At 45.4% G+C, this 25,305-nt stretch overlaps 2 protein-coding genes across 2 annotated transcripts in view; both read left to right on the top strand.

Moving 5' to 3' along the window:
- Positions 1 to 13,103, top strand: part of LOC102445849 (neural-cadherin-like) — a 92,138-nt gene extending 79,035 nt beyond the window's left edge. Inside the window, exons 28-33 of the mRNA XM_075920359.1 lie at positions 1,208 to 1,374; positions 1,649 to 1,913; positions 6,999 to 7,179; positions 7,558 to 7,811; positions 10,134 to 10,288; positions 12,275 to 13,103. Coding sequence (XP_075776474.1) covers positions 1,208 to 1,374; positions 1,649 to 1,913; positions 6,999 to 7,179; positions 7,558 to 7,811; positions 10,134 to 10,288; positions 12,275 to 12,676 — 1,424 coding nt within the window. The 3' untranslated portion in view covers positions 12,677 to 13,103. The remainder of the gene's footprint in view (positions 1 to 1,207; positions 1,375 to 1,648; positions 1,914 to 6,998; positions 7,180 to 7,557; positions 7,812 to 10,133; positions 10,289 to 12,274) is intronic.
- Positions 13,104 to 18,540: 5,437 nt separating this feature from the next.
- The window catches only part of INTS8 (integrator complex subunit 8), an 83,490-nt gene continuing 76,725 nt past the window's right edge, over positions 18,541 to 25,305 (top strand). Inside the window, exon 1 of the mRNA XM_075920360.1 lies at positions 18,541 to 18,790. Within this exon, the coding sequence (XP_075776475.1) occupies positions 18,661 to 18,790 (130 nt within the window). The 5' untranslated portion in view covers positions 18,541 to 18,660. The remainder of the gene's footprint in view (positions 18,791 to 25,305) is intronic.

Genomic DNA, 25,305 nt, shown 5'->3' with positions numbered 1-25,305 from the left:
AACCATTCTGCCAAAAGTATACTGTTTGGGGGAATCCTGTACTGCTGTGATTAGTGCTGGCTAAAACATACCAGATTAGATTTTAATATCCTTTTAGAAATGTAAGGTCTGGCTATAGTTGATGCCACATCTCTCTACCTTGCCTTGCTGAAGTTCTGTGCTGTGATATACCCATATTTTAGGGATTTTGCTGTTGATTCCCAGCTCACCCACTGTTTGGACTTTGGGGCTGTGTCTAGACTACATGGCTCCGACGACGGAGCCATGTAGATTGGGATTATAGGCAAAGGCAAATGAAGCCACGATTTAAATGATCGCGGCTTCGTTTACATTTACATGGCTGCCGCGCTGAGCCGACAAACAGCTGATCAGCTGTTTGTCGGCTCAGCGCTCTAGTCTGGACGCTCCCCTGCCAACATCAAAGCCCCTTGTCGGCAGCCCCGTTATTCCTCGTGGGATGAGGTTTACCAGGGCTGCCGACAAAGGGCTTTGATGTCGGCAGGGGAGCGTCCAGACTAGTGCGCTGAGCCGACAAACAGCTGATCAGATGTTTGTCGGCTCAGCGCGGCAGCCATGTAAATGTAAATGAAGCCGCGATCATTTAAATCGCGGCTTCATTTGCCTTTGCCAAAACAACAAATCTACATGGCTCCATCGACGGAGCCATGTAGTTTAGACGTACCCTCACTGTGGCAAGTGTCACATTAAACTCATCTTTCTGACATTCACTATTGTCTCTCTCCTGCTGTAAAACAAAATTAAAATCCCATTGGCATTTTTGAGTTTCCAAATCGTCTTTTTTAATCACGTTAGCTTTTCATATGCTATAGCACCCTCTCCTGTTGCTTTATTTTTGTCTGCTCTAACTTTTGAGAAAGAGGTTTACAGTTTGTGTGTTCTGTGTATTCTACAGCACACCAAGCACTTTTTGGCCAGAGTTTCTTTGAACTAAAATTCTTATAACTTTAGAGGGGTAGCTGAGTTAGTCTGTAACTGAAAAAAACAACAAATAGTCTAGCAGCACCTTAAAGACTAACAAAACATGTATATGGTATCATGAGCTTTTGTGGGTACAACCCACTTCTTCAGATGAGTGAAAATTCTTTATGCAGTTTACCTCTTCAGAGAACTGTGTGTGCAAAACTGAAGGTCTGTGAGAGTGCTAAACATTAAGATGTTACATTTATGTTTTTTATGTTATATTTAGTTCTCTTGGAGTGGGATTTTGGAAGTGACAGTTGGATTCATTATGAACTGAAAAGCTTTCCTAGTACTCATATTACCCAGGTCCAACTCATGGTACGCACCCGGGTTTCCTTCAGCACCATTCTGAGCATGGCATCAGCAAATGGGAGCAGATACATCAGATTGGAGGTAAACAATCCAAATGTTGTTAGTTAACTTGTGCCACTGTACAATGACTGTTCCTCTAGTAAGAAGGGCAGGCTTTGCCCCTTTGAGTAACAATTCTTATTCATGGACATTGTGTCCTTCCTGAGAAACAAACATAGTTGGATCAGTGCTGCTTGGCCATGCAGGGAACACTCCATACTGACTAGAATTTGTGGCTTGCATTGTGATGTTTGGACATGTGCTCCTGGTATGTGTGTGAACATTGTTAAAGGGCTCTACCCCTGTATTCCTGTAGGTGGTTGATGGATATTTTGGAATTAATTTCAATTTGGGGGACAAAGAGCAGCATCTGAGACTGAGCACATTACGCATAGACAACGGCCAGTGGGTTCTACTGACTATGGAGCGCTATAATAATGAGTTTACCTTGCGTGTTAATAATGGCGGAGCAGACCATGAAGTAACCTCATTTATGGGTGCAAACAGATGGTTCGAAATGGATTTGGCAAGCATTGTGCTAGGAAATCGCCTTCCTAACCACTCGGAGAATGATTTCCAAGGTAGGTGATAGTAAGTTCCTAGGAGTAAGATTTTACACCACAGAATTGGCATGTTGGTGAATAATCAGCATCCAGGCCCCACATAGGCATACCCGCTGAAAGTTGTAGTGTCCCTGGTGTAATAGAATCACTGATATAGTAAGAACAGGACTATGTAGCACTTTAAAGACTAACAAGATGGTTTATTAGGTGATGAGCTTTCATGGGCCAGACCCACTTCCTCAGATCAAATAGTGGAAGAAAATTGTCACAACCATATATACCAAAGGATACAATTAAAAAAATGAACAAATATGAAAAGGACAAATCAAATTTCAGAACAGAAAGGTGATGGGGGGGGGGGGAGGTAAATGTCTGTGAATTAATTATATTAGAGGTGATAATTGGGGAAGCTATCTTTGTAATGGGTAAGATAATTAGAGTCTTTATTCAAACTTAAGTGTAAAGTCTCGAAGTTAAGCATGAATGACAGTTCAGAGGATTCTCTTCCAAGTGTAGTCTTAAAAGGCCTTTGAAGCAGGATGCAGGTATCAAGTCGTTGAGACAATGTTCTTGCTGGTTGAAATGGCAAGAAACTGTTTTTTCTTTGTGATCCTGTCTAATATCTGTTTTGTGGGCATTGATCCTTTGGATAAATAATAAAGACTATAATTATCTTACCCATTACAAAGATAGCTTCCCCAATTATCACCTCATGTGTTCATTTTTTTAATTGTATCCTTTGGTATATATGGTTGTGACAATTTTCTTCCACTATTTGATCTGAGGAAGTGGGTCTGGCCCATGAAAGCTCATCACCTAATAAACCATCTTGTTAGTCTTTAAAGTGCTACATAGTCCTGTTTTTTGTTTCAGCTACACCAGACTAACATGGCTACATTTCTATCACTGATATAGTAAGGTCAGGATTTGCTGTCATAATGTCCTGACAGGTCTTTGGCTCCATTGATGATGATAACCAGAAGGCTGCTTGCATGTGTGCTGTGTTGACTTGCGCAATTAGTTACCACAGCAGACCCCGAGAGAGCCCTCAAAGACCACAAATCAGATAAGGATCGAAAGTGCCTTGCCAGGTTTATTGTTAAGCAAAGTACAGTAATAGTGATCCGTAACTGTACCACATCACTATGCATGTGTACTCATAAGTCATGCCAGTGTACTTAGCTCAAGCAGCGGGAAATCCCTACTGCCCCCTGGCTAGACAAAGACTGTCCCCACAAGGCACCACTTAATATACAGGTACAAAACAAGTTACACATCACTCCTGACATTGTCAGGTTGCTACTCTCTGACACTACTTAGATATCATGCATCACCCTGTACCTCATGGTTTGATTAGAACATAAGAACGGCCGTACTGGGTCAGACCAAAGGTCCTTCTAGCCCAGTATCTTGTCTGCCGACAGTGGCCAGCACCAAGTGCCCCAGAGAGGGTGGACCGAAGACAATGATCAAGTGATTTGTCTCCTGCCATCTCTCTCCAGCCTCTGAAAAACAGAGGCCAAGGACACCATTTTATCCCCTGGCTAATAGCCTTTTATGGACCTAACCTCCATGAAATTATCCATTTAAATATCTCTTTAAACTCTATTATAGTCCTAGCCTTCACAGCCTCCTCTGGCAAGGAGTTCCACAGGTTGACTACACGCTGTAGGCTCGTCTACACTGGCCCCTTTTCCGAAAGGGGCATGCTAATTTCACAGGTCGTAGTAGGGAAATCCGCGGGGGATTTAAATATCCCCCGTGGCATTTAAATAAAAATGTCCGCCGCTTTTTTCGGCTTTTAGAAAAGCCGGAAAAGAGCGTCTACACTGGCCCCGATCCTCCGGAAAAAAGCCCTTTTCCGGAGGATCTCTTATTCCTACTTTGAAGTAGGCATTAACTTACTTCAAAGTAGGAATAAGAGATCCTCCGGAAAAGGGCTTTTTTCCGGAGGATCGGGGCCAGTGTAGACGCTCTTTTCCGGCTTTTCTAAAAGCCGGAAAAAAGCGGCGGACATTTTTATTTATATCCCCCGCGGATTTCCCTACTACGACCTGTGAAATTAGCATGCCCCTTTCGGAAAAGGGGCCAGTGTAGACGTAGCCGGAGTGAAGAAGAACTTTCTTTTATTAGTTTTAAACCTGCTACCCATTAATTTCATTTGGTGTTGTCTAGTCCTCTGAAGAAGTGGTGGGCTGTTACAATCGCTTCCGCTGGTGACACACTTTCACACACACTAGGCCAGCGTGTGAGGAGACATCAGGAACTCTGACACACCAGAGCAGGAGCTTGGGAGTCAGGAGATCTGGGTGCTCCTTCCGGCTTAGAAACTCACTTAACTGTGTAACTCTGGGCTAAGCGCGTAACTGCTCTGTGCCTCAGTTTCCCTGTCTACCCTGAGATGCTGAGAGGGACATTTTGTCACTGTAACACACTTGCGACCCTAAAACAGGGGTGGGCAGATACCAGCCCGCAGGCCAGATCCAGTCTGTCAGGGTTAGCTCCTGGTGGGTCCTCACATCTGTTTTTACCTGCATGGTTGCAGGTACCAGCATTCACAGCTCCCGTTGGCTGTGGATTGTTGTTCCCAGCCAATGATTCAATCTCCACCCATTAACTTATCTGCTTTCCACGAGTAACTGTAAGCAGGATGATGTATTGATACATTGAATGACTGTTCCATAAACTGCACTGCTAACCTTGCACACCTACATCAGGGTCAACGCTGATTTCATATGGTATGTTTGTTGTGGGTTCTGAAAAAAATCATCTCTATCCATCATTCTGTCATTTTAGACCCTTTCCTGAACCTGGGTTGGTATCTGTGAGGAGTGGGTACCAAGGACTTTTTAATGAGCTGGTGGTACTATATGCTTTCCACTTATGCCCAGGACCAATGAGTGTTCTACACCTGGGCCTATAACCAATTAGTGTTTTGCACTCTCAGCCCTGTTTGTGCCAAGTTCTGTGAGCAGAGGCATGTCTCTGGCTCACAGCTTAGCTTTGCTTTATATTAGCCAAGTGTTGTCCATTTTAGCTAGACCTCAGGCCTCAAACCAGGCCTATGCTACATGGGTTTTTGTTTCTACATTCCCCCCACTTCATTTTTTCCAGGGAGGATGTTTACCCATCATCCCGGAAAAGCATAATGCATGGACTGAAGGTGACCTAGTAGGCTAAACACTGTTATGTGGACACCTTACTTTACTGTTCACACATTCATGCCCCATCTGTTCCTTAGTCTGCACATTCTCTCATATGACTAATGGACAGTTTTTATTTACCAGTTGTGTTTAGTCCCTTATGGTGAGTCTGGGAATATTAGGCCCAGGACCATGACTGAGGAATGTATTTTTATGATTAAGCCTTAGGAGCGCTCCCAAATAATATCTATGAATGGATATGGTCTATCTTTTATAGTGTATATGGACATATATGTATAGTATGAATGTATACATATGATTCAACCGTATAACAATTTATTTTTCTATTTGGTATTGTGATTTGGCCCTTATGATGCTGCAGATAGCACACACTCCTATTAGGGCAATTACAGTTATTACCATTATTATTATTATTGGTAGTGGGCTGAGTGTTTTGAAATACTGGGATAGGAATTGTTACAGTGTGTCCCACAAGATTATGTATATGAGAGTCAAACAAATTTGGAGTAGTGACATTACAAATGAGACCTTGATATATAATTGTCTTGTAATTAATTACTACTCAGTACTGTCCATTCATGTTATGAGTTATCTTCACTGCTGGGTGTCACCCTCTGGGATGTGCTTTTCTGAACAGGAAGCAGGAACAGTTAGCTTCTCTGTTCCATTGGTTCTAGGGATGTAATAGTATAGTCAATTAACAGATAAGCAAAAGCTTATAGGTTAATGCTACAGACTACATGCATTTCCTTCCCTCCCTCTCCCTGCCAGTAAATTTTTTAGCAGGCTGTCCAGCAGCCTGGCACAGTCCTGGCTTGCGAAAGGTCCAAGACCTACCCCTGCTGTGGCTCTGCATTTAAAGTGTATTAGGAGCTGGGCAGGCAGCTCAGCTCAGTTCTGGCTCGTGCCGGATCTGGGAGCTCAGATCTGCCCCAGGCAGGAACTGCTGCCACCCTGTGCTGCTGCCTCTTTCTGAGAAGCAGCAACACAGGGTGACAGGTAGCTGTGGTCCACAAGGGGAGCTGGTTTTTAAACAGGCTCCCCTTGTGGACAAGTTCCCGCCTGACGCCGCACGCTGCTGCCTCTGATACAGTGGCTGCTGGCCCCGCCCCCATAGACTTGTTGACTAATCGATAAAATTTCATGTGGGGGAGAGGGATAGATCCATATTAGAATATTTGCTGTTGGATGCAAGTGAGGAGGTTGTGCACAGAATGTCACTACCAATACTTCCCAAGGCTGGGCTGGATGTGGGTGGGGCTCTGTCTTTCAATTTCAGGCAAAGTAGGAAGCAGTAACTTGCATCTGGGTTCCTCTCATACTCTTCCTATTCAGGCTGCAGCAGGGTGGGTGAGGGGAGCCCCAATCAAACCACCTGCTTCACGGCTTCAGATCTGTTTAGGGTTTAACAGGGCCGGACAGAAAGAACACAGGCACACACATCTCAGAGGGAATCTTGACCATTAGTAAAATGGTGTTTGAGTTACTTAATTCTTATCCTGCAGTCAGACAGTTTTGCATGCATGCAAACTGTGATTGTTTTGATAATGATACAAGTCAAGGCGCTGACTCCATAGGTGCTTAGAGGCTGGAGCGCCCACAGGCAAAAATTAGTGGGTGCTCAGTATCCACCAGTAGCCAAGTTCCCCCAGAGCCTCTTGCCCATTTGGGACACTCCAGAAGGGAGGGAGGAACAGGGACATGATGTGTATAGGAGAGGAGGTGGGAAGAGAAGGGGGGCTTTGGGAAAGGGGTGGAGTGGGGGCAGGGCAGAGGTTGGGGGAAGTTGTGGAGCACGGAGGGGGTCGAGCACCCTCAAGTCGGTGGGCCTATGATACAAGTTTTTGAAGGTGTTTAAAGAACTTCGCCACGCAGTGTGCTTTGAGAGGGGCTGTGACTAACACTGTGTGTTTCTGTCTGTGCTTTTCTGTTCATGCAGGTTGCATGTGTGATGTCCAGCTGAACGGTCAGCCTCTTCTTGGGGATGGCCAAAGCACAGAGTTCAGCTTAATGGCGAAGCAGCAGGGTGTCACCGTTGGCTGTCATTCCAATGCTTGCCGCAGTCAGCCCTGTCATAGCCCTTTCCATTGTGTCGACTTGTGGAGAAGGCACGAGTGCAGGTTCACTTTGCTTTTGTTTTTCCTGGGGGAGCGGGACTGATCATCTGGAAAGGGATATCTTTAGTGTATTTTCTTCTTCTCCAGGCATTGTGGCAATGCTGCTGTCAGGAGCTATGAACAAAGTAGGGTGACATCTGGAGTTTCTGTTACATGGTAATACCTAGAATGTCCATTCAGTTCACAACTATTTCATGGTAGTGATGTGGCATGGGTGCTCCTTGGCTTTCATTTTCTTTTCACGCTTTTATTATTTTTAGAAATGTGTGTAAGTAGCAAACTGGAATTACGGAACAATTTTCACTGCACAGCATTGACAGAGTAACATGCTATTCCTGTCACTACCATCACTCAACATAATCTGTTGGTTTTATCATTCAGGTGCCCAGCTGGCAAAGTAGAAGTGATGGATAACCTTACGGGTCTTAAATACTGCACTGCTACATCCTGTGGACACTGGAACTGTAGGAATGGGGGTACCTGTGTTGCACATTCCCAAGACAAATTTGTCTGCCAGTGTCCTGATGGCTATAAAGGAAGGTGGTGTGAAATCAGCCAAGTGAAAGCAGGAAAACCAGCTGGACTCAGTTCTGGCTCAATCTTGGCAATCAGCATGTGCCTCCTTGTCTTTCTAGGTAGGAAAGCAAATATTTTAAATTTATTCTCCACTATGTGATACACCAATAAAACCATGGATACCGTCACTTCTTCTGCTATAGGTCATCAGTTCAGACTCAGCTTAGGACAGTAACAACTGTAAGTCACTATTGCAGTTCACTGACTTCAGGACTGGTTCAAGTAAAACTAGATTCCTCTTCCATTCACTTGCATCCCCCTCTAAAGCATTCCCAGATGCACAGAGCTACAAGGCCCAAAACAGCGTGTGCAGCTGTTTTTGCCTCCAAGCCTCAACTGCCCCCAAATTCCTGTGGTGGTGGTGGTGGTGGTGGTGGTGGTGGTGGTGGTGACACGTTATTGGTATTCTAGCAGCACCTACAATGTGGTAGGCTTTGTTCATGTTCATAGGAAGGCACAAGACTCTTCCCTAAAGAACTTAGTGTAAGTAGACAAGCAACATACAAGGGATGGTTCAGAGAGGGAAACAATCAATATAAAAGTTTTATGTATATTATATATAGTTTCAGTGCAGATTAGTTGATCTTGGAGTATACATACATGGCTACATGTTCAACCTATCCAATATTAGCTAGGGCTTGGTGGGAGATGGTTTTCCAATCCCATGAAAAGTGTTGAGATCTAAAATATTTTCCTATTTGACAGGGAGGCAAAACTGCAACCTTTTGACTTTTTTTTTTTTTTTGAGGGGGAAAGAGAGACTGCCACTGACCCCATATTACTGAAACCTAATACTCTTCTAGTTAGGACAATGACTGGGATGTGAGACACCCAGTTTCTTCCTGATCAAATTCAGAACTTCTGCCATTTTGACCAGTTGGCGTTTTTTGACCCAAAAACAAATCATGGGAACAACTCCTGACCAGCTCTAGTCCAGACTGTTGTCAAATGCATGCTCATTTACACATCTGTCAATACATTGAAGTCAGTGGGGGTTGTGTGTTCTATATCTGGACATGTGTGAATAAGCACAGCAGTGTTTGGCTGCTTGTGTGCTTTTTGCAGAAGGAGTTAGGGAAATAGTGGGAGGCTCTTTTAAACAGACGTGGAGGGAAACTGTGGTCTATATCAGTCAAGATCATGGGGTATTGTTTACACAGTCATAACACACTTGCAGCTGGTTAAAATTATTAATTTGCTGGTGGCTTAGTATGGCCACCACAATGTTTACCTGCACTATTGTCACTTCCTTGTTACTCATTTAGAAAGGGACAAGGCGTGAGTTGTGTGGTTTTTTTTTCTTTTCCTGACTGTCTCCATGGCCAAACTTTCTAGGATCTAGGTTTTTATCCAGTGCTGCACCCTAGATTAGGGATGTGAATGACTAGTCAACTATCTGATAAGCAAATGTTTATCCAATAGTTAACACACTAGCTGACTAGTTGCTTCTCCCCCAACTTGCTGCCTCTATCAGAAAGAGGCAGCAATTGGGGGGCAAGAAACAGGGGGAAGGGCCAGACCCTGGGCTCCATGCAGCGCTGCTGCTTTGAAACACCGCGGGGAGCACGGGGCCAGCGGGGGACTGTTTGAGTCTCCTGCTCTCCCAGGATCCCCTCATTGCTTTCACCTTTAAAGTGTAGCAACAGCCCTGGGGAGGCGCTCTTGTTGACTAATCGAATAGTTGATGCAAATTGCATCGACTTTTCGATTAGCCAATTAATCTAAATTTAACATCCCTACCCTACATGCAATTCCTTCAGATAACATGTTAAAACTGTTCCTTCTGCTTGTTTCTGGTTGTAGTTCAGGTATAAATCTGATCTTCTAATGACATTTCTTTTAAAGAAGCTTAAGGATAACTATGATGTTTAGGAACACGGAAAGTGCTACACAAACTAAATGTTATTATAAACTGATTGCTTAGCTTCTCTCACCTAATAAAATTGTCAATTCCAACATATTAACAATGAAAACAGTGTACATATCTCAGAAAAGTAATGACTCAAATGATTATATGACATTTGTTATCTTCATTAAAACAGTGTTTTACTTACTTTGGGTATCTTATTTACTCAGGATTGGTGAAAGGCCAGAGACTGGCCAAAATGCCTTCTATTTAAATGTCCTAATGGATCCCTGTAGGTAAGTAAAATACCCTTTTAATGAAGTTTATGATGTAACATATAGATGATTCATTACCTTCCTGGAGAACTTACTTATGTTTAATTGGACACTGGGGTTTAAACAATGCACTTCTTGACTGGGAATATGGATATTAAACTATTAAATACTAATTTTTCTCAGCTTGTTTTCAAATGTGGTTACATTTCATAGGCAGGTAAAGGCTACATAATAAACATATTTGCATCTGTTTGTTCCAGCTCTGTTAGTCTCATATACAGTGTGGAGTCAGTGGGGGAGATCAGGGTTTCGGAAAGGAGGAGTTTACCATATTCCTGAAGAACATGAAAGCTGGGAAGATGTTAGAGAAAATGTCTTCAATTATAATGAGGAAGGAGGGGGAGAACATGACCAGGTATGGTATAGCAGCCTGACAGTATTTTAATCACACAGCAGTTCAGAACCTAATGACTCTCTCACCTTTTCTTCAAAGAAAATCTGTGGCCCTTTTTAAGAGGCATGTGCTACTAACCAGAGTTGTTGACTTGAGTCCCACGACTTGAACTCGAGTCCGACTTAAGTCGCCTAGGTGACTCGACTTGAGACTCAACTTGAGACTTGACTCGGGTTCATTGTTTGTGACTTGAGTCTCGACTTGAGACTTGCTAATTTTGTTAAATCAACTTGGTGAAAAAATTGTCTGAAAATGACGATATTGATGGCTTGTACAAAAGTGACTTGACATTTTTAAAATTAAGACTTGAGACTTGACTTGGGACTTGACTCGAAAGTGACTTTAGGGACTCGAGACTTGACTTGAGACTTGAACTGTAGTGATTTGAGACTTGACCTGGACTTGACAATGCTGACTTGAAGACAACACTGCTACTAACTAAAGCAGAGGAGGGGAACCTTTTTCCTATCAGGGGCTATTCTCTCACGGAAAAAAATCAGTCCCAGCATACACAGCCCTGTGGAGAGGTGGAATGTGGCAGCTTAGGGCTTCCCCCTAGGCTTTTAGGGTTGTCAGCTTTCCTGATTGAATGGATCAGATGCCATTGGTGCAAATGGAATCCAGTCGGGAAAGTTGGCAACCCTATTTTGGGATGGGGCCAAATATGAGTGGTTCAGGGTGTGATAGGGGACTCCAGGCTGCAGTAGGGGTTCAGGTGTGAGAGTGGGGCAAGGACTCCATCTAGGGGTGCGGGCTTTGAGGTGGAGCTTGGGATGAGAAGGATTTGGATGCACAAGGGGGCTCGGGGCTGGGACCAAGGGGTTTGGAGTGCAGGAGGGAGCTCAGGGCAAGAGGCTGAGGTAGCGGTGCGGAGTCTGGGTGGGAGGTAGGGTGATGGAGTGGGCTCAGGGGCTAAGTGTACAGGTTCTGAAAGAGAGTTTAGGTGCTTGAGCAGACTCGGGTGGGTCAGGGAGTTGAGGTCAGAGTTCTGGGAGGGAGTTAGGGCATGGGAGGAAGCAGGACACTTACCTCTGGCAGATTGAGAAGCAGCCAGACATGTCCCTATGGCTCTGCTCGCTGCCCTTGCCTGCAGATACCACCCCCACAGCTCTCGTTGCCCACAGTTCCCGGCCAATGGAAGCTGTGGGGGTGGTGCCTGCAGGTGAGGACAGCATGCAGAGCTTTCCAGATCTCAGCAAGCCAGCACTTTTAGCTCCACTGCCACAGGGGAGCGTCAAGGCTTCCAGTCCACTGCACAGAGACTTTGCCACTGGCCAGATGAAAGGAAGCAGGGAGCCACATCTGGCTCACGGGTCAGAGGTTCCCCATCCCTGTACTAAAGCAACCAGGTGATCTTGCTCACGTAACCCTCTTCCTTCCCTGACTCCTTCCCCACCCCCCAAGTTTTTTTTTCTAGTGACTTGACTTGTCTTCTTGTAGATCTGAATCTCCTGGAGACAGATTGTGGTGTATTAAAGCACCTTCACCTTTCGGAAAAGGCTTTATTTTCTGCAAATCTCCGTGCCGAAAAAAGCGGCAGCCATTTTTATGCTAATGAAGCGGGGGAGATTTAAATCCACGTTTCATTAGCAATTGCGATACGTCTAATTTACATCCCTTTTACGAAAAAGGGATGTAGTCTAGACGTAGCCAATGAGTAGACCTAATGATTTTGGAGTAAAATTTCCATTTACAGCCACATCTGCCTTGCACTTTTCTGAATTTGCACATAACATGGTAGATTTTTGTTTGTGGCCAAAGATGTCAGTATTTACAGAGATTTTGTCTAATCTGAAGGTGATTTCCAAATCCTCTTCTTCAGTCTGTGAAGATCTCCTATATCTTTTGCTCCATTTGAGTTTAAAAATATCCATTTCTTGGTGTTCAGGGCATTTGTTTTGTGTTGAACGTGTCTCTTTAATGTTTGCATTAATTTATTTATTTCAGACTGCTTATGATATAGGTGAAATAAAGAAACCCATGCAAAGCATTCCCCAGTTCTCCTCAGAGACCACTGCTCCACCCTTCAAGTTGCATCTTTTTCCAGAGAGAGACCCATTCACAAAACACACACATCAAAGAGACTCAAATTCTGAAGTCCACAGTATTTCAGACTTTAATGAATATGTGTCTCAAATAATAGATGCTGCAGACGATGATCTACGTGGTCTTCCAGCAGACACTATTCATTTTTACTGCTTGGAAGGACAGTGCTCTCTAGCAGGGAGCCTTAGTTCCTTAGACTCGTCTATTGTTGATGAAGATCTAAACTATGATGACCTCCACGAGTGGGGACCAAAGTTTGACAAGCTTAAAGAACTCTATGCACTTTCAACTGAACGCTTGTAAATGGAGAGATGGGAACCCAACACATTCCTGTGAGATGAACTCTACTTAAAGTTTTGTCTAAGATGCTAAAATGTTTCTAATCCACTAAATAAATAACTTATTTATTGAGTGAAGCATTTAACATGAATCACTCACCTTTCCCTTAAGTGGCAGTCTGAATATAGAAACTTTTTGTATGCACTGTATAAATAGATATTTAAATTTAAAGCTTTTTAAATATGTTAATTCTCTTGAATACTTTGAAATGTAGGACTTTCATAGTATGGGCATAATTTTATGAAATTTTTTGTAGGCTGAAGTGAGTTATTACAAACATCCTGCATGCAAGTACTTCAGTTATTTTCTTCCTCATCTTAGTGTGATTCCAGCCAAGTGGAAACTTACTGGTAGGGAGGTTTTTATAAAATTGCAAACATTTTGGACTGTAAAATCACAACTATAATTATAGATGTTAAATATAAAACATTATTTTTCTGGATTTTTGTTATTTTGTTTTTCTTTAATTGATAGTTGTCTTCTTCTCTTATTTCCTTTCTCAGCCAGTGCACACACCATTCTAAATATTGTCTCTAATATAATGCCATTAGGGCTGGGATTAAACAAAGTAAAAATTTGGGGATAGCAGAAAGATCAGAACTTCATTTGTATAGTGTATAAACACTTCACTGGCTTGCCACATCTGCAGTCTACATGTTACATTGCTATGTTGTTGATCACACACTCAGGGAAGAGTGTTGCAAAGATTTAGAAGCAATTTATTAGGTAAGGTTTTCTTTTCCAACTTCCCCTTGCACACACAGCCCCTAAGGCTATGTCTGCACAACATCATTATTTTGGAATAACTGATGTTATTCCAAAATAACACAGTCCGCGTCTACACAAAAAACAGTTATATCGACATAATATCAAAATAATGGCGAGCTGGAGGACTTCTTACTCTGACTCCAGTAACCCTCATTTTACGAGGAGTAAGGGAAGTTGAAGGAAGACTGCTCTTCCTCGGATTTCCTGCTGTGTAGCTCAAGTTGCGTAGCTTATTGTGGCTTTAGCCCTGCCATGTAGACATGCCCTAACTGAATATGATAGCTAAAGAGAGCTGCTACTGTGAGATTCTGAAGAGACGTCATATTTTGAGCACAGGACTGGTGTGAGGAACTCCTGAATTTCAATCCCGGCTTTGATACTAACTCCCATGGCAGAAGACAAGTCTCTCTAAGCTTTTTCTCTCTAAACTGGTGACCATGTCCATGTCATAGGATTAATTTGTGTGGATTCACTAGTGTTTGTAAAATGCTCTAAAGTTATAAACTATGCATTACATTATTTTATACTCAATTTTTTAAATTATTTTAATTAATACCACAACAGTATAATACAAAGCCCAATTTAGTCTAGACAATTCTATGTAAAATGTGGTGCACAGCCATGAAATACTGCTTTAAAATTAAACCTTCCAATAATATACTGACTTTTATGCTTGATCTATGAAAAGTAGACCTACAGAGTGCATACTCTATTTAAAAAGGGAGATTTTGAGAAATACAATAATTGTTCTAATACAAATATTCTGAAACATGCTTCAGTGAAAAATATGTCAAATGAATAAAAAATGTGCTGATTAGTACAATGAAATCCTTCACATTAACCATATGTAAAATATTGATATTTATCAGATAGGTACTATGCAATAGCAAAAACAGGACAGCAAATGAAACCATGACTTGTTCTTTTATGTTAAACAAATATTGATTAGTTTATGCAAAGTCATGGAAAATGTTTGCTTAGAGTCACCCTTTGTAGTTTGTCCTAGTTTCCATTTTTATGACTCCTTTTAATCCTTACTAAATGTATGGCCCCATGCCTATTTAACACATGCTTCAAACTGTAGTCTGAGTACAGAATTTTCCTATTGATATTTCTGTGATATTCTACTTATAGAGCAGTGGTCACCACCCTGTAGATTGGGATCTACTGGTAGATCTTGGAGCCTCTGACAGGTGATCCTGACTGGTTTGGCCAAGAGGCTACCAAGCACAGCACTTCAGCTGCCTCTTCTTCCACTGCTATGCATCTCCTGTCCTTTGCCTTGGAGCTGCCTCCCTCCTGCCCCCTGGGAGCCTCCTGCTTGCCGTTCAGAGCAGGGAAGAGAGAGGAGGGGGCACTGATGTCAGGGTGTCCCTTCTTCTCCAACCCTATATTCTATCTACACAGAACGGGGGTGGGGGGAGGAGAGTTTGTTGGTTGCTTTTGAGAGCGGTGCAGGGCCAGGGCAGGGGTGAACTTGCCTCAGCCCCACTGAACCACCACCCAGGAGCCATGTGAGGTAAACAGTGTCCAGCTGGAGCCAGCTCTGAGCCCCTGCCCCAGTCACAAACTCCCATCTACATCCTAAGCCCCTGTCCTAGTCCTAAGACCCCTGGACTCAAACTCTCTTACAGAGCCTGTACCCTGAATTCCTCCAGAATCCCAACTCCCTGCCCCAGGCTTAACTCCGAGTCCATCTTGCACTCCAAATCCCTTAGCCTAAGACCAGAGCCTGTGCCCCAACCTTCTGACCCTGCCTGGTGAAAGGGAGGGAGAATGGAGTGAGCAAGGGCAGGATCTTGGAGAAGAGGCACAAAGGAGGTGGGGCAAGGGTATTTGGGTCTGAGGTAGATCCTGGATTGCACTTAAATTCAAAAAGTGATCTTTTGCTTGAAAAGATTAAAGACCACTGTTAGAGACGCTGAATGCCTCACAAATATTGAGTTCATCTTCTCCACAACCTTGTGGCACTAGGTGGCGGTATCACTGCATTAGAGATACTGAGGCATAAATGTATTAAGGTTAAATTGTCAGAAGTATCTACTAATTCTGGGTGCTCAATGTAAGACATCCAGGCCTGGTTTTCAGAGCAGTATTAGATAGCACATTGTAAGTGTGAAGCATAGCTTCAGTTGCAGGTGTTAGTACTCAACACTTTCGCAAATCCAGTCCAAAAGCCCTTCATTGTGTAGCCAGAAAATCACTGAGGAACTCTGTGGCAGAGGCAGGGATGGAATCCTATTTTCAGGAGCAACATTCAAATGTCTTGCCTATGCAACCATCTTCTCTTTTTGCAAACCCTCTTCCTCATTCACTACACACTTCTGTCTTCTGCAACCATCTTCTCTTTTTGCAAACCCTCTTCCTCATTCACAACACACTTCTGTCTTCTGCAGTGCATGAAGTAGGGATCCTATAAGTAACACTCCTTCACTGCCTGACCCATATTCATTCAAGAACCACCGTCCATCCTGGACATTGAATGAGGAATGGAAACCTAAGGGAAAAAACAGTGTGATATCATGTCATTGGACTGTATAGTGATACATATAAACAAGAGCTCTAATTGAAGTTGCAGGGAAACCTTAATTCTGGCTTTTCCTAAATGCTGAGTACTTGACTTTGCACCGCTATTGTTCTTTACTAGAGGGTTATCATGTGTTTCTATATAAGTGACATGGGCCTGTTATAAGAGATGACTCACTCACCTACTAGGGTGACCAGGCATCTGGTTTCGAACTTGAGACTGCCTGCTCAAAAAGCCTGACCACTTTGCTCACCAGGCTGCTAAAAGTCTGGTTGGCTGCAGCACCAGAAGGGCAGGTAGGCTTCCAAGAAGCAACTGGCATGTCCCTTAGGTACCTCGGTGGAGGAGGGGCTGGGGGCTCTACACAATGCCCCCACCAGTAGGCACTGCCTCAACCACTGGCTCCACATCTCCCATTAGCCAGGAACTGCAGCCACTTGGAGCTGTGTGCATGGCACATGGCAGGATATGCCACTGTTTCCTGGGAACCGCCTGAGGTCATCACTGCCTAGACCCTACACCTCAAACCCTCTCCTCTGCCCCACGCTCCTGCCGCAGCCCTGAGACATCCACCCCCATAAAATACCACTTCCCATCCCCACCCCTACATCTCACCCCTGCCAACTCTCTGAACCCAAAGATCTCACTTCCCAGCCCAAAGCAACCTCCAACATCCCAGTGAAAATGAGCGAGGATGGGGGACAGTAAGCAGTTGCGGGAGAGGTGATGAAATGAGTGGGGCTTCAGAGAAGGGAGGGGTGTGGCAAAGGTGTTTGATTTTTTGCAATTAAAAGTTTTGCAATCCTACCTACAACTGAAATTACCTGCATTGGAATATTAGCAGGCCCTGGGAAGTAACATTTCACGTATATGAAAGATTCAATTATTTCATGTGTTCAAAAGTGTCAAAGGGTAAATTCTCACTTCTTTGGAAGAAGAAATAAGAGTTAATATACTGATATCAGCTAAATTAATATAAGCAAAGATCAAAACAGTTTAAATGCCATTACCTTAGGGGTTTGCATGGATTTATCTAGATCAATTTTTAAATCCATTTAAATTGTTCCACTTGTCTGGTACAAACAAAGCCTGAGGTTGTGGAATGGAAAAATGCATTTTTATTTTATAAATAGTACTGCTGCCCATGAAAATCTTCTTGTTTTGTGTCCATATTTTTGGGATCTGACCAACAAGAAAGAAGAACACCAAAAGATTTTCCCTTATCATCAAGAGCAGATTCATGCAATCATCTTTTGATACAGAAAGTAAAATTGCTCTCACACAATTTCACAAACAGAAATGTTTGGGTCCTCAAAATAAAAAGGGTGAAGCACTAAAAAGCATTCTTACCATGGCCTGGTGCTTCTGGCACTAGAGGGGGCCTTGGAAGAGCAGGGTTCTAGTCTCTGTTCTGTCACTGCCCAGCTGTGGAATTTTGAGCAAGTTGTTTCACCTCAGTTTTCTCCCTCACTCTTTGTCTTCTCTATTTAAATGGCCTTGGCTGCAAAGAGCTTAGAGCTTTAGAATGTCTGAACCATATCTAAACCAAAAATGACACCCTGCTTTTAGTGGGTGCATAGTGCTACTGCAGGACAAATGCTAAATACTTTTGGCTTATTGCCTGTATGCTTTGTCAGTGACCTTTGTGTCCTACTGCTGCCTTTCTGTCAAGCTGTTACAGAAGCAGGGCTGTAAGATGAAACAGGTGGAGCGCTGCTTACTTACAGTTGCAATGACATTTCCAGAGTCATTGATTAGTCAGAGCTCCAGTTGGAGGGAAACACAGCATCAGAGCTGAGGCAATGTGTTAAATTGCCTCCGACCTTCCTGAAACTGTCCCCAAACCAAGCCATTTGCTAATGCAGGTGCTGTCTATATTTGGTGGTTGAACTCTGGCCCAGGGGGCTAGAAAGTTACTGTTGGAAACAGGGGCTTACCTAGGACAGATCACTAAGGGCCCTGAGTGTGGACGGGTAGGTAATGGCAGGGGAAGGAGACTGCCTCCCCCATCTCCTTCAGCCAGCCTGGGCAGGGGGGGGTGGACACTTTGGGCAGGGGCCCTTCCAGCTGTGCAGCAGGCTAAGAGTGCAGGAGCTTGCTCCATTCCACCCACTCACTGCTCCAGCCCAGGAGTGGGGTCAGGTAGCGGCACTTCCCTCCCTCCCGCCCTCCCGCCGCTGCAGCTGGAGCGCCGGGTGGGTGGACAGAGCGGGACAGGGCTCAGCCGGGTTCCCCAGCTGGAACACAAGGCAGGCGGAGCAGGGCCGCAGCTGTGGGATGGGCCTGGAAGAACAGAGTCTCATCGAGCCCATGGCTCCGGGAGCCGCTGCTGGGGGAGAACGAGCAGCACCGACTCACCGCACAACAATCAGTGGAGGGGCGGGTCTAGCCTGGCGCCGGCGCGAGCTTTGAGACAGGCCACGCCCCTCCGTGCGGGTCGCACCAATAGAACTGCAGGATGGTGGCTGCAGCCGGCTCCGCCCCAGCCGTTCCCTGAGTGGCCAGAAACGTTGCATGGGGCGGAGCCTCTTCCCTCCGCAAGGCGCCTCAGCGGCGGCCATCTTGGTTCGCGGGGCTCCTCCGGCTGGGGGCGGGGCAGCCGGCGGGGGTCGCTGAGGCCGACGACGAACGGGGGCTGGGCCGGGCCAGCACGATGAGCGCCGAGGCTGCGGACCGGGAGGCGGCCACCTCCAGCCGGCCTTGCACCCCGCCGCAGACCTCCTGGTTCGAGTTCCTGCTGGAGGAGGCGCTGCTGGAGACGCACCTGAAGAAGTCCTGCCCCGGTTAGTCCCGGCGCGGTTAGCGGGCGCCTGGGGAGCAGCTCGGGGTGGGGCGCTGCTGCCGGGGTTGTGTCTCGCGTGAAGCGGCGGGGCGCTGTGGGCGGGGGCCCGCTCGCCCTGGGGCGGCTGTGGAGGTGCCTGTGCCCCGGTGTGATGCCCCGGCTAGAAAAAGGCGGCGGGGGTGGGCCTAGGTCTCAAGGCTGATGTGCTGGCGTCTTTTCTTTTTGGGACCTCTACGCTTTTACCATCAGGATCCAGGGGGTCCGGTGGCTGGGGAGAGGCTTCCTAATGCCACGAGTCTTTCCTGCCCCGCTGTCCCAGCCCCTCTGTTCAGTTATTCCTACTCGTGTGGGAAAGGGTTTGGTAAACAGAGAGGTGGTCAGGTTACTCAGATGGTACAAGTGACTTAAGGCAGTGTCAGCCGATGGTCAGGTCAGTGTCTGTGTGTATGTTGCACCCGAGTCTTCAACTGCTGGGACACAAGGTCCTGTTGCAGCAGGCGGCCTAGGGAGGCTGACGGGCACCCCGGAAAGTTTAACGTCCGTGTCTTTGACTGCTAGGACTGGGGTCCCTTTGCGGTGGGCAGCCAACAGACGCCCCAGAGTTTACAGGGAGAGCTTATTACCCCTCAGACTTTGACTGCTAGGATACATGATCCCTTCGCAGCGGGCAGCCTAGGGAAGGCTAAGAGATGCCCCTACTGATCTGTCCTCTGGAAGCGACACAATCCAAATGCCCAGCTCTGCCTGTATCCGTCCCTTATAACTGGCTGGAGTTCTTTTAAATTGTGCTTGGTTCTGTTACAGCAACTGAAGGAGTCAGGTTAAAACTTAAACAGTTACAGGTTTATTAAAGAAGCTTATAAACCATATGGTTACAATGGCTATTGCTCTATTTCTTAACTGCTAGCAAATATAAATCTTAAAAAATGGTTACAAAGAAAATAAAGATAGAAAATAGAAAAAATGGTACCAAGTGACAGCTTAATCTTTAAAGAGCTCTCAGTCTATGTGGACACTTAAAACAAAGGACACATCCAGGTACAATTTTTACCCCCTTCTGTGCCTCTCGACTCCAGCGTGTCAAGCCAGGGCTGATCCCTCAATTCCTAGGAAAGATGAATACGAGGTGGGTGTCCCCGTGGAACCTCGGGAGGCCAATCACCTAACCTGACCAGCAGATAGATGGTAGATTGACGCTCAGAGTAAGCGTGCTGCTGGACCCATCTTTACACCCATAGGGGCCAGTATCCTCTTTCTTATCTAAGATGCCAATGTGTGTTGGTCCGTCTTTGTGACACCAGTTCTTACAAGGGAGTTTCAAGTTAATTTACACTTGCAAGAGAGAGAACTGAATTGTGAGTACTGGACATTCTTTACTGGGCCGGAGATTCCTCCCCCCACGGACGACTGCGTGTTCATATCAATATGGGTTTCAGTCAAGGGTACTCCTCTGCAGCCTCTTGGTCAGCAATTGACGTATTTCTGTTTACAGCCATCCAGGGTCACAGCAGCCAGCATATCCAGGCCTTTTAGCAAGGCATCAAAGACTATGCTGATTTTACTGCTCTATGTGCCCTGTATGCTTCAAGCAAGCAAAAATGAATGTTACGGGGGGGTTCCTGTCTGGCTAGGTGATGGCTGGGGAGAGTTACAAAGGCATTACACAATAATGACAAATAACACAAAACTGAGGGACCGGGTAAGCAAAGTGCCTGTGAAATTTAACGTTGATAAACATGAAGTGATTCACATTGGAAAACATGCTGTGTACACAAAATTATACAGTCTAAATTAGCGTTTACTGCTCAAGAAAGAGGTCTTGGGGACGTTGAATTGTTCTATGAAACTATCTGCTCAATGTACAGCAGCAGTCAGGAAAGCTATCAGAACATTAGGAACCATACGAAAAAGATAAGACCAAAAATATTATAATGCCATGTTATGCCCATGCAGTAATTCCTCATTTAACACGTGCCCGTTTAACACATTTTTGCGATAGCACAATTTGTTTTTAGGGAACGTTTTTTTAATTACACAACCGTCCCCGGAATAACACGATTTTCCCAGCTGGCCCATTGCTGGCGGCTGCGCGGAGCTTCCCCCGCCTCCCTGCAAAGCAGTGGAGGGTTTGCCACTCGCCGCGCCGTTCCCCGCTGACTCCTTCTCGCCGGACGCCTTGTCCCCTCTCCTCCGCCCCCACTTGCAGGCTGGAGGCTGGGTTTCCCCATCTGGCCTGTTGCCTGCGGCTGCGCTGGGCTTCTCCTGCCTCCCTGCAAAGTGGCAGAGGGTTTGCCGCTCGCTACGCTGTTCCCCGGCGACTGAAGACTGTATGCAGTATAGGTTGAAAACAGAAGTTGTGGACAATGTTTGTGAAAACCTAAAAAAAAGTATTCATGTTCTTCTGTTACCTATTAAAATATTGCTGTTCTAAAGATGTCACCATAACATACTCTTACACACACAATCATAGTTTTCATCCTCTTATTTTAAAGCCTGTACCGTCTCTCCTTACATCTTGATCGTCTTCTGCTATAATACTATTCAGGCTCTGTTTTCTGCTCATTGCTTTTCTTAGTGCTCCTTTTACTTGTGTGTCTCATGCACTTACATACTTTCTTATATACTATTCTTTACATCAGGAATATCTTTCCTGAACTTATATGCTATGCTATTTGTCTCCTTTGTCACATTCTTCCTTAAAGCCTACTTCTGTAGTCTTTCAGATAACTTATGTGATGAAAACCATGGTAAGAAAAATGTATACTGTTAACCTTAGTCCCCCTACCATATAATCACTTTCTGTGCTGGGATAGGCAATAATTTTTGATGGGGAAGGTCACTCCAAGATTTTGGAAATTGGTCCAGGGCTAGGGATGTTAAGTAGCGATTAATTTACTAGTCAAGTAGTTGATGGAATGCTCTATGCAGTTAGGGTTGCCAGATGATTTAACAAAAAATACTGAACACCCCCCCCTCCCCAACCCAAACAAACCCACAAAACCAGGGAAAAAATCTGTTGAGGGGGGGATAAAAGAGGGGGGAGACCAAAGTTGTTAAGCAAAAAAAGGGTGCTGTGCCTTTAAATGGCCCTGTGCTCCTCACTCCCTCGCCCCCGCCAGATGTGGCAGGGGAAAATTGTCCCCGCCGGGCTTCCCCCGCTCCTCACTCCCCGCCCCTGCCAGACACGGCAGGGGAAAATTGAGTCTGCCGGGCTTCCCGCATTCCTCACTCCCCTGCCAGACATGGCAGGGGAACATTGTCCCCGCCGGGCTTCCGTCCGAGGGAAACAGGAAATACTGGACATTTCATGTGTCCGGTATTTTCTGTTTTTTTTTTTTGTTTTTTTTTGTTTTTTGGTTTTTTTTACCTGACAGGGACCCGAATAACAGACAGTCATCCGGCAACCCTATATCCAGTCCTATATCACCTTTGCCTTTCTGTCCATTCTCTTGCCCGGTGGTATTTCTCTAGCAATGTGTTTGTCATTCACCTTTTGGGGACAGATCTTACAAATATTGCAGCATGTAATGCTTACTGCTAGTGATTTCAGTGGGGTACTTATAGGAGTGGTCTGTGCCACAGGAATGGTCTGCCACAGATAAAGTATTTTAAGGATCAGTATCTTTTGGATAGATATTTGCAGACATCATGACTGCCTCATATTAACTGCAAAGATCCATGCACTACTGTGGTATTGTATGCAGTTACTAAATATTAACATATAATTGAGCATAACTGAGAGAAGTCTTTAGTGGAAGCTGACATGTAGACATGAAAAAGGTTTTAAAAGAACAACAAAAACTGCTGTTGTAAAAAATTGTTACCTTAGTATTCTAACATCAAAGGCTATGTCTGCACAATGAATCTTAGAATGGCACAGCTGTGCCACTGCAGCTGGCTCTTTATCACCAAGAGAGAATTCTGGCAACAAAGTAAAACCACCGCTAATGAGGGGTAATAGTTTCATCAATGAAGCATGCACCTCTGAGCAACAAAAGTTTTAGCAATGAATGTGCTGGTGTAGTAGAGATGTTAAATTTTGATTAATTAACTAATCGAATAGTCGATGGGATTTCCATCGACTATTTAATTAGTCAATAAGTGTTAGTGTGTTCTGCCTTTGAAATATACAAGAGCATCACAGGGGCTTTTGGGCATTTCAATCTTTGAAATGCACACCTGCAGCCTGACCCCAGGCTCTGTGTGAGCACTTTTGCTTTGAAATGTACAAGAGCCCCAGTGGGAACTCTTGTACGTTTACAAGTTGGAATGCCACCACTACACCCCTGCCCCCTCCCACGGAGCTGGAGTACATGGGAACTGGCTTTTAAGCCTGCTTTCCCGAGCACTCCCTCTCTTGGCCCTTCTCCCTCCTCACTGCCTCTTTGAGAAGGCCGCAAGGGGAGGAAGCGACTAGTTGATTAGTGTGTCACCTTTCCAATAAGCTTTTGCTTATCGGACAATCGACTAGTTGATTAGTTGCTTACATCTCTGTGCGAGTGTAGACATAGCGTAGACCAGTGATTCTCAAACTTTTTGGCCTGCAGCCCACCCCATGCAACACAGACCTTTCTGCAGACCACCAGCCAGCCACCCAAGATGACAAAATGAATGCAGGAGCGAGTTGAGGGTGGGAGTGGTCTGGATGGAAGGGAGGGTATAAGAGTGGGCTGAGCCAATGGGAGCAGTGGGGAAAGCCCCCAGATGAGCAGTTTCCTGCCATCCCCCCAGTGACTTCCTTCCCCTGCAAAGCTCTCTTCCTGCTGCAGGGGAGGGCAAGTCCTGAGCCTGCAGATCACCTGCAAGACAGCCACGGACCACTGGCGGTCCATATATGACTCTTCAAGAACCACTGGCCTAGACCTAAGCTAGAAGGTTTTTTATTTTGCTTTTACGGCACTTCGTTTCACAATTTTTCTTTTTGTTTGGTTCTTTCACAGCAGTTTTTTCTTTTTTTTATATAAACAAAAAGTGTCATTCTAAAACCTCAAAGATTTCAGAGGGATTTAGGCAGGTTTGTACCTGAAATTTCTTTTAACTCATCTGATTAGTGGTACAAAATTGATGCATGCCCTTTAACTGTACAGTGCTAGCATAGCCTTGACTGTTTAGAATCAGGACTTCTGAGAACTCCGATTTTAGCTTTCTCCAGCCCCTGCAGTAAATAAGAAGAAGGCTCCCAGTGCAGAGCAGCTTAGCCAGGATGGCTCCATGAGAGGAAGGAGGAGGCAGGAACAGCAGTTGAGCAGGGGAGCAGATAGAGGGGCACCTCTATTCCAACGTGCACTGGTGCCCCCTGAACAGGGTTCCATGGACAGCGGGGCACCCCTCGCCCAGCTGATGTTTGCTCCCTGCCTTGGTGCTGTTAACTGCACACTTCTAGAAATGGCACTTAACACTCATTTTTTAAAAAAGTGTTAATCACCTGCCTTAACTGCGATTGACAGTAATGTACCCTTTAATTTTTCCTATATGCAAAATTAATCTTATGTGCACTTACGGGTGTGATGTGACGCATCATTGCCCTATAAGTGCACATTATGAAATTTATGTTGTGGGGGTGGGGCTGAGGAGTTCAGAGTGTGGGAGGGCGCTCAGGGCTGGAGTGTGGGGGGGGTGAGGGCTCTGGGGTGGGGCTGGAGATGAAGTATTTGGGGAGCAGACTGCCCCTGTGGCTATGGCAGGGAGAGAGGACTCCCTCCAGTTCTCTTTCTCCCCCCCCCCCCCCACACACACCCCAGCATCACCTGGGCTGAGGGGAGAGGCACCTCTCCCACAAATGCATCTGGTCTGGGCTAGGGAGAGGGGTGCCTCTCCCTCAGGTGCAGCGCTGAGCATCTGCACGGCATTTAATAGACTGCTGAGCAGCCACACAGCTTAAAGGGAACGTAGATTGACCGTTCTAAAATACATGTGTGTCCCTCTAACGTGGAAAAGCTGATGTGGAAACAGATTATTTTCAGCTAATTTCCAAGTTATACTTGAGGAAAAAGTCTATTTTCTTAGAATGCTAATTTCAATGAGGCTGTACAGGAAAAGATCCTCAGAAGACTCTAAAATGGACTGAAATATTTGCTACTAGAAGACTTACCTGACGTTGGCTGGGTCTGAAGCCTGCTCAGGGCTTGGGTGGGGAGGAAAGCTGTGCTGACCTCCTACAAACTTCTCCCCAGGGGGAGGGTCGTGCTGGCTTCCTGATGGCTTCTGATGGACTGTCCTAGGTGAGTGAGGAGGCCCATGCAGGCCACCCACCGACTTCAGATAGGGGCTGGATCAGGGTGAGGGGGGGCTGTGCAGGCCTTCCGCCAGCTTCTGACAGAGACCGGACTGGGATGTCAAAGGCCATGCTGCTGACCAGTGGCTGTCCCCAGTGCCGAGGTGCTTACTGCCCCCTCTGGTCACTCATGAGTATAACAGTCCCTGTTGTCTCACCTCTCGCTTTCCATTTGATACAAAACAATTGCATTTTACACACATCATGTTGTCCTTTAAGTCATAATAAGAGGAAGCTACATA

Source organism: Pelodiscus sinensis, chromosome 2 (assembly GCF_049634645.1).
Source record: "Pelodiscus sinensis isolate JC-2024 chromosome 2, ASM4963464v1, whole genome shotgun sequence".
Classification (NCBI taxonomy): Eukaryota; Metazoa; Chordata; order Testudines; family Trionychidae; genus Pelodiscus; species Pelodiscus sinensis.
This window is presented reverse-complemented; position numbering and strand designations above follow the sequence as displayed.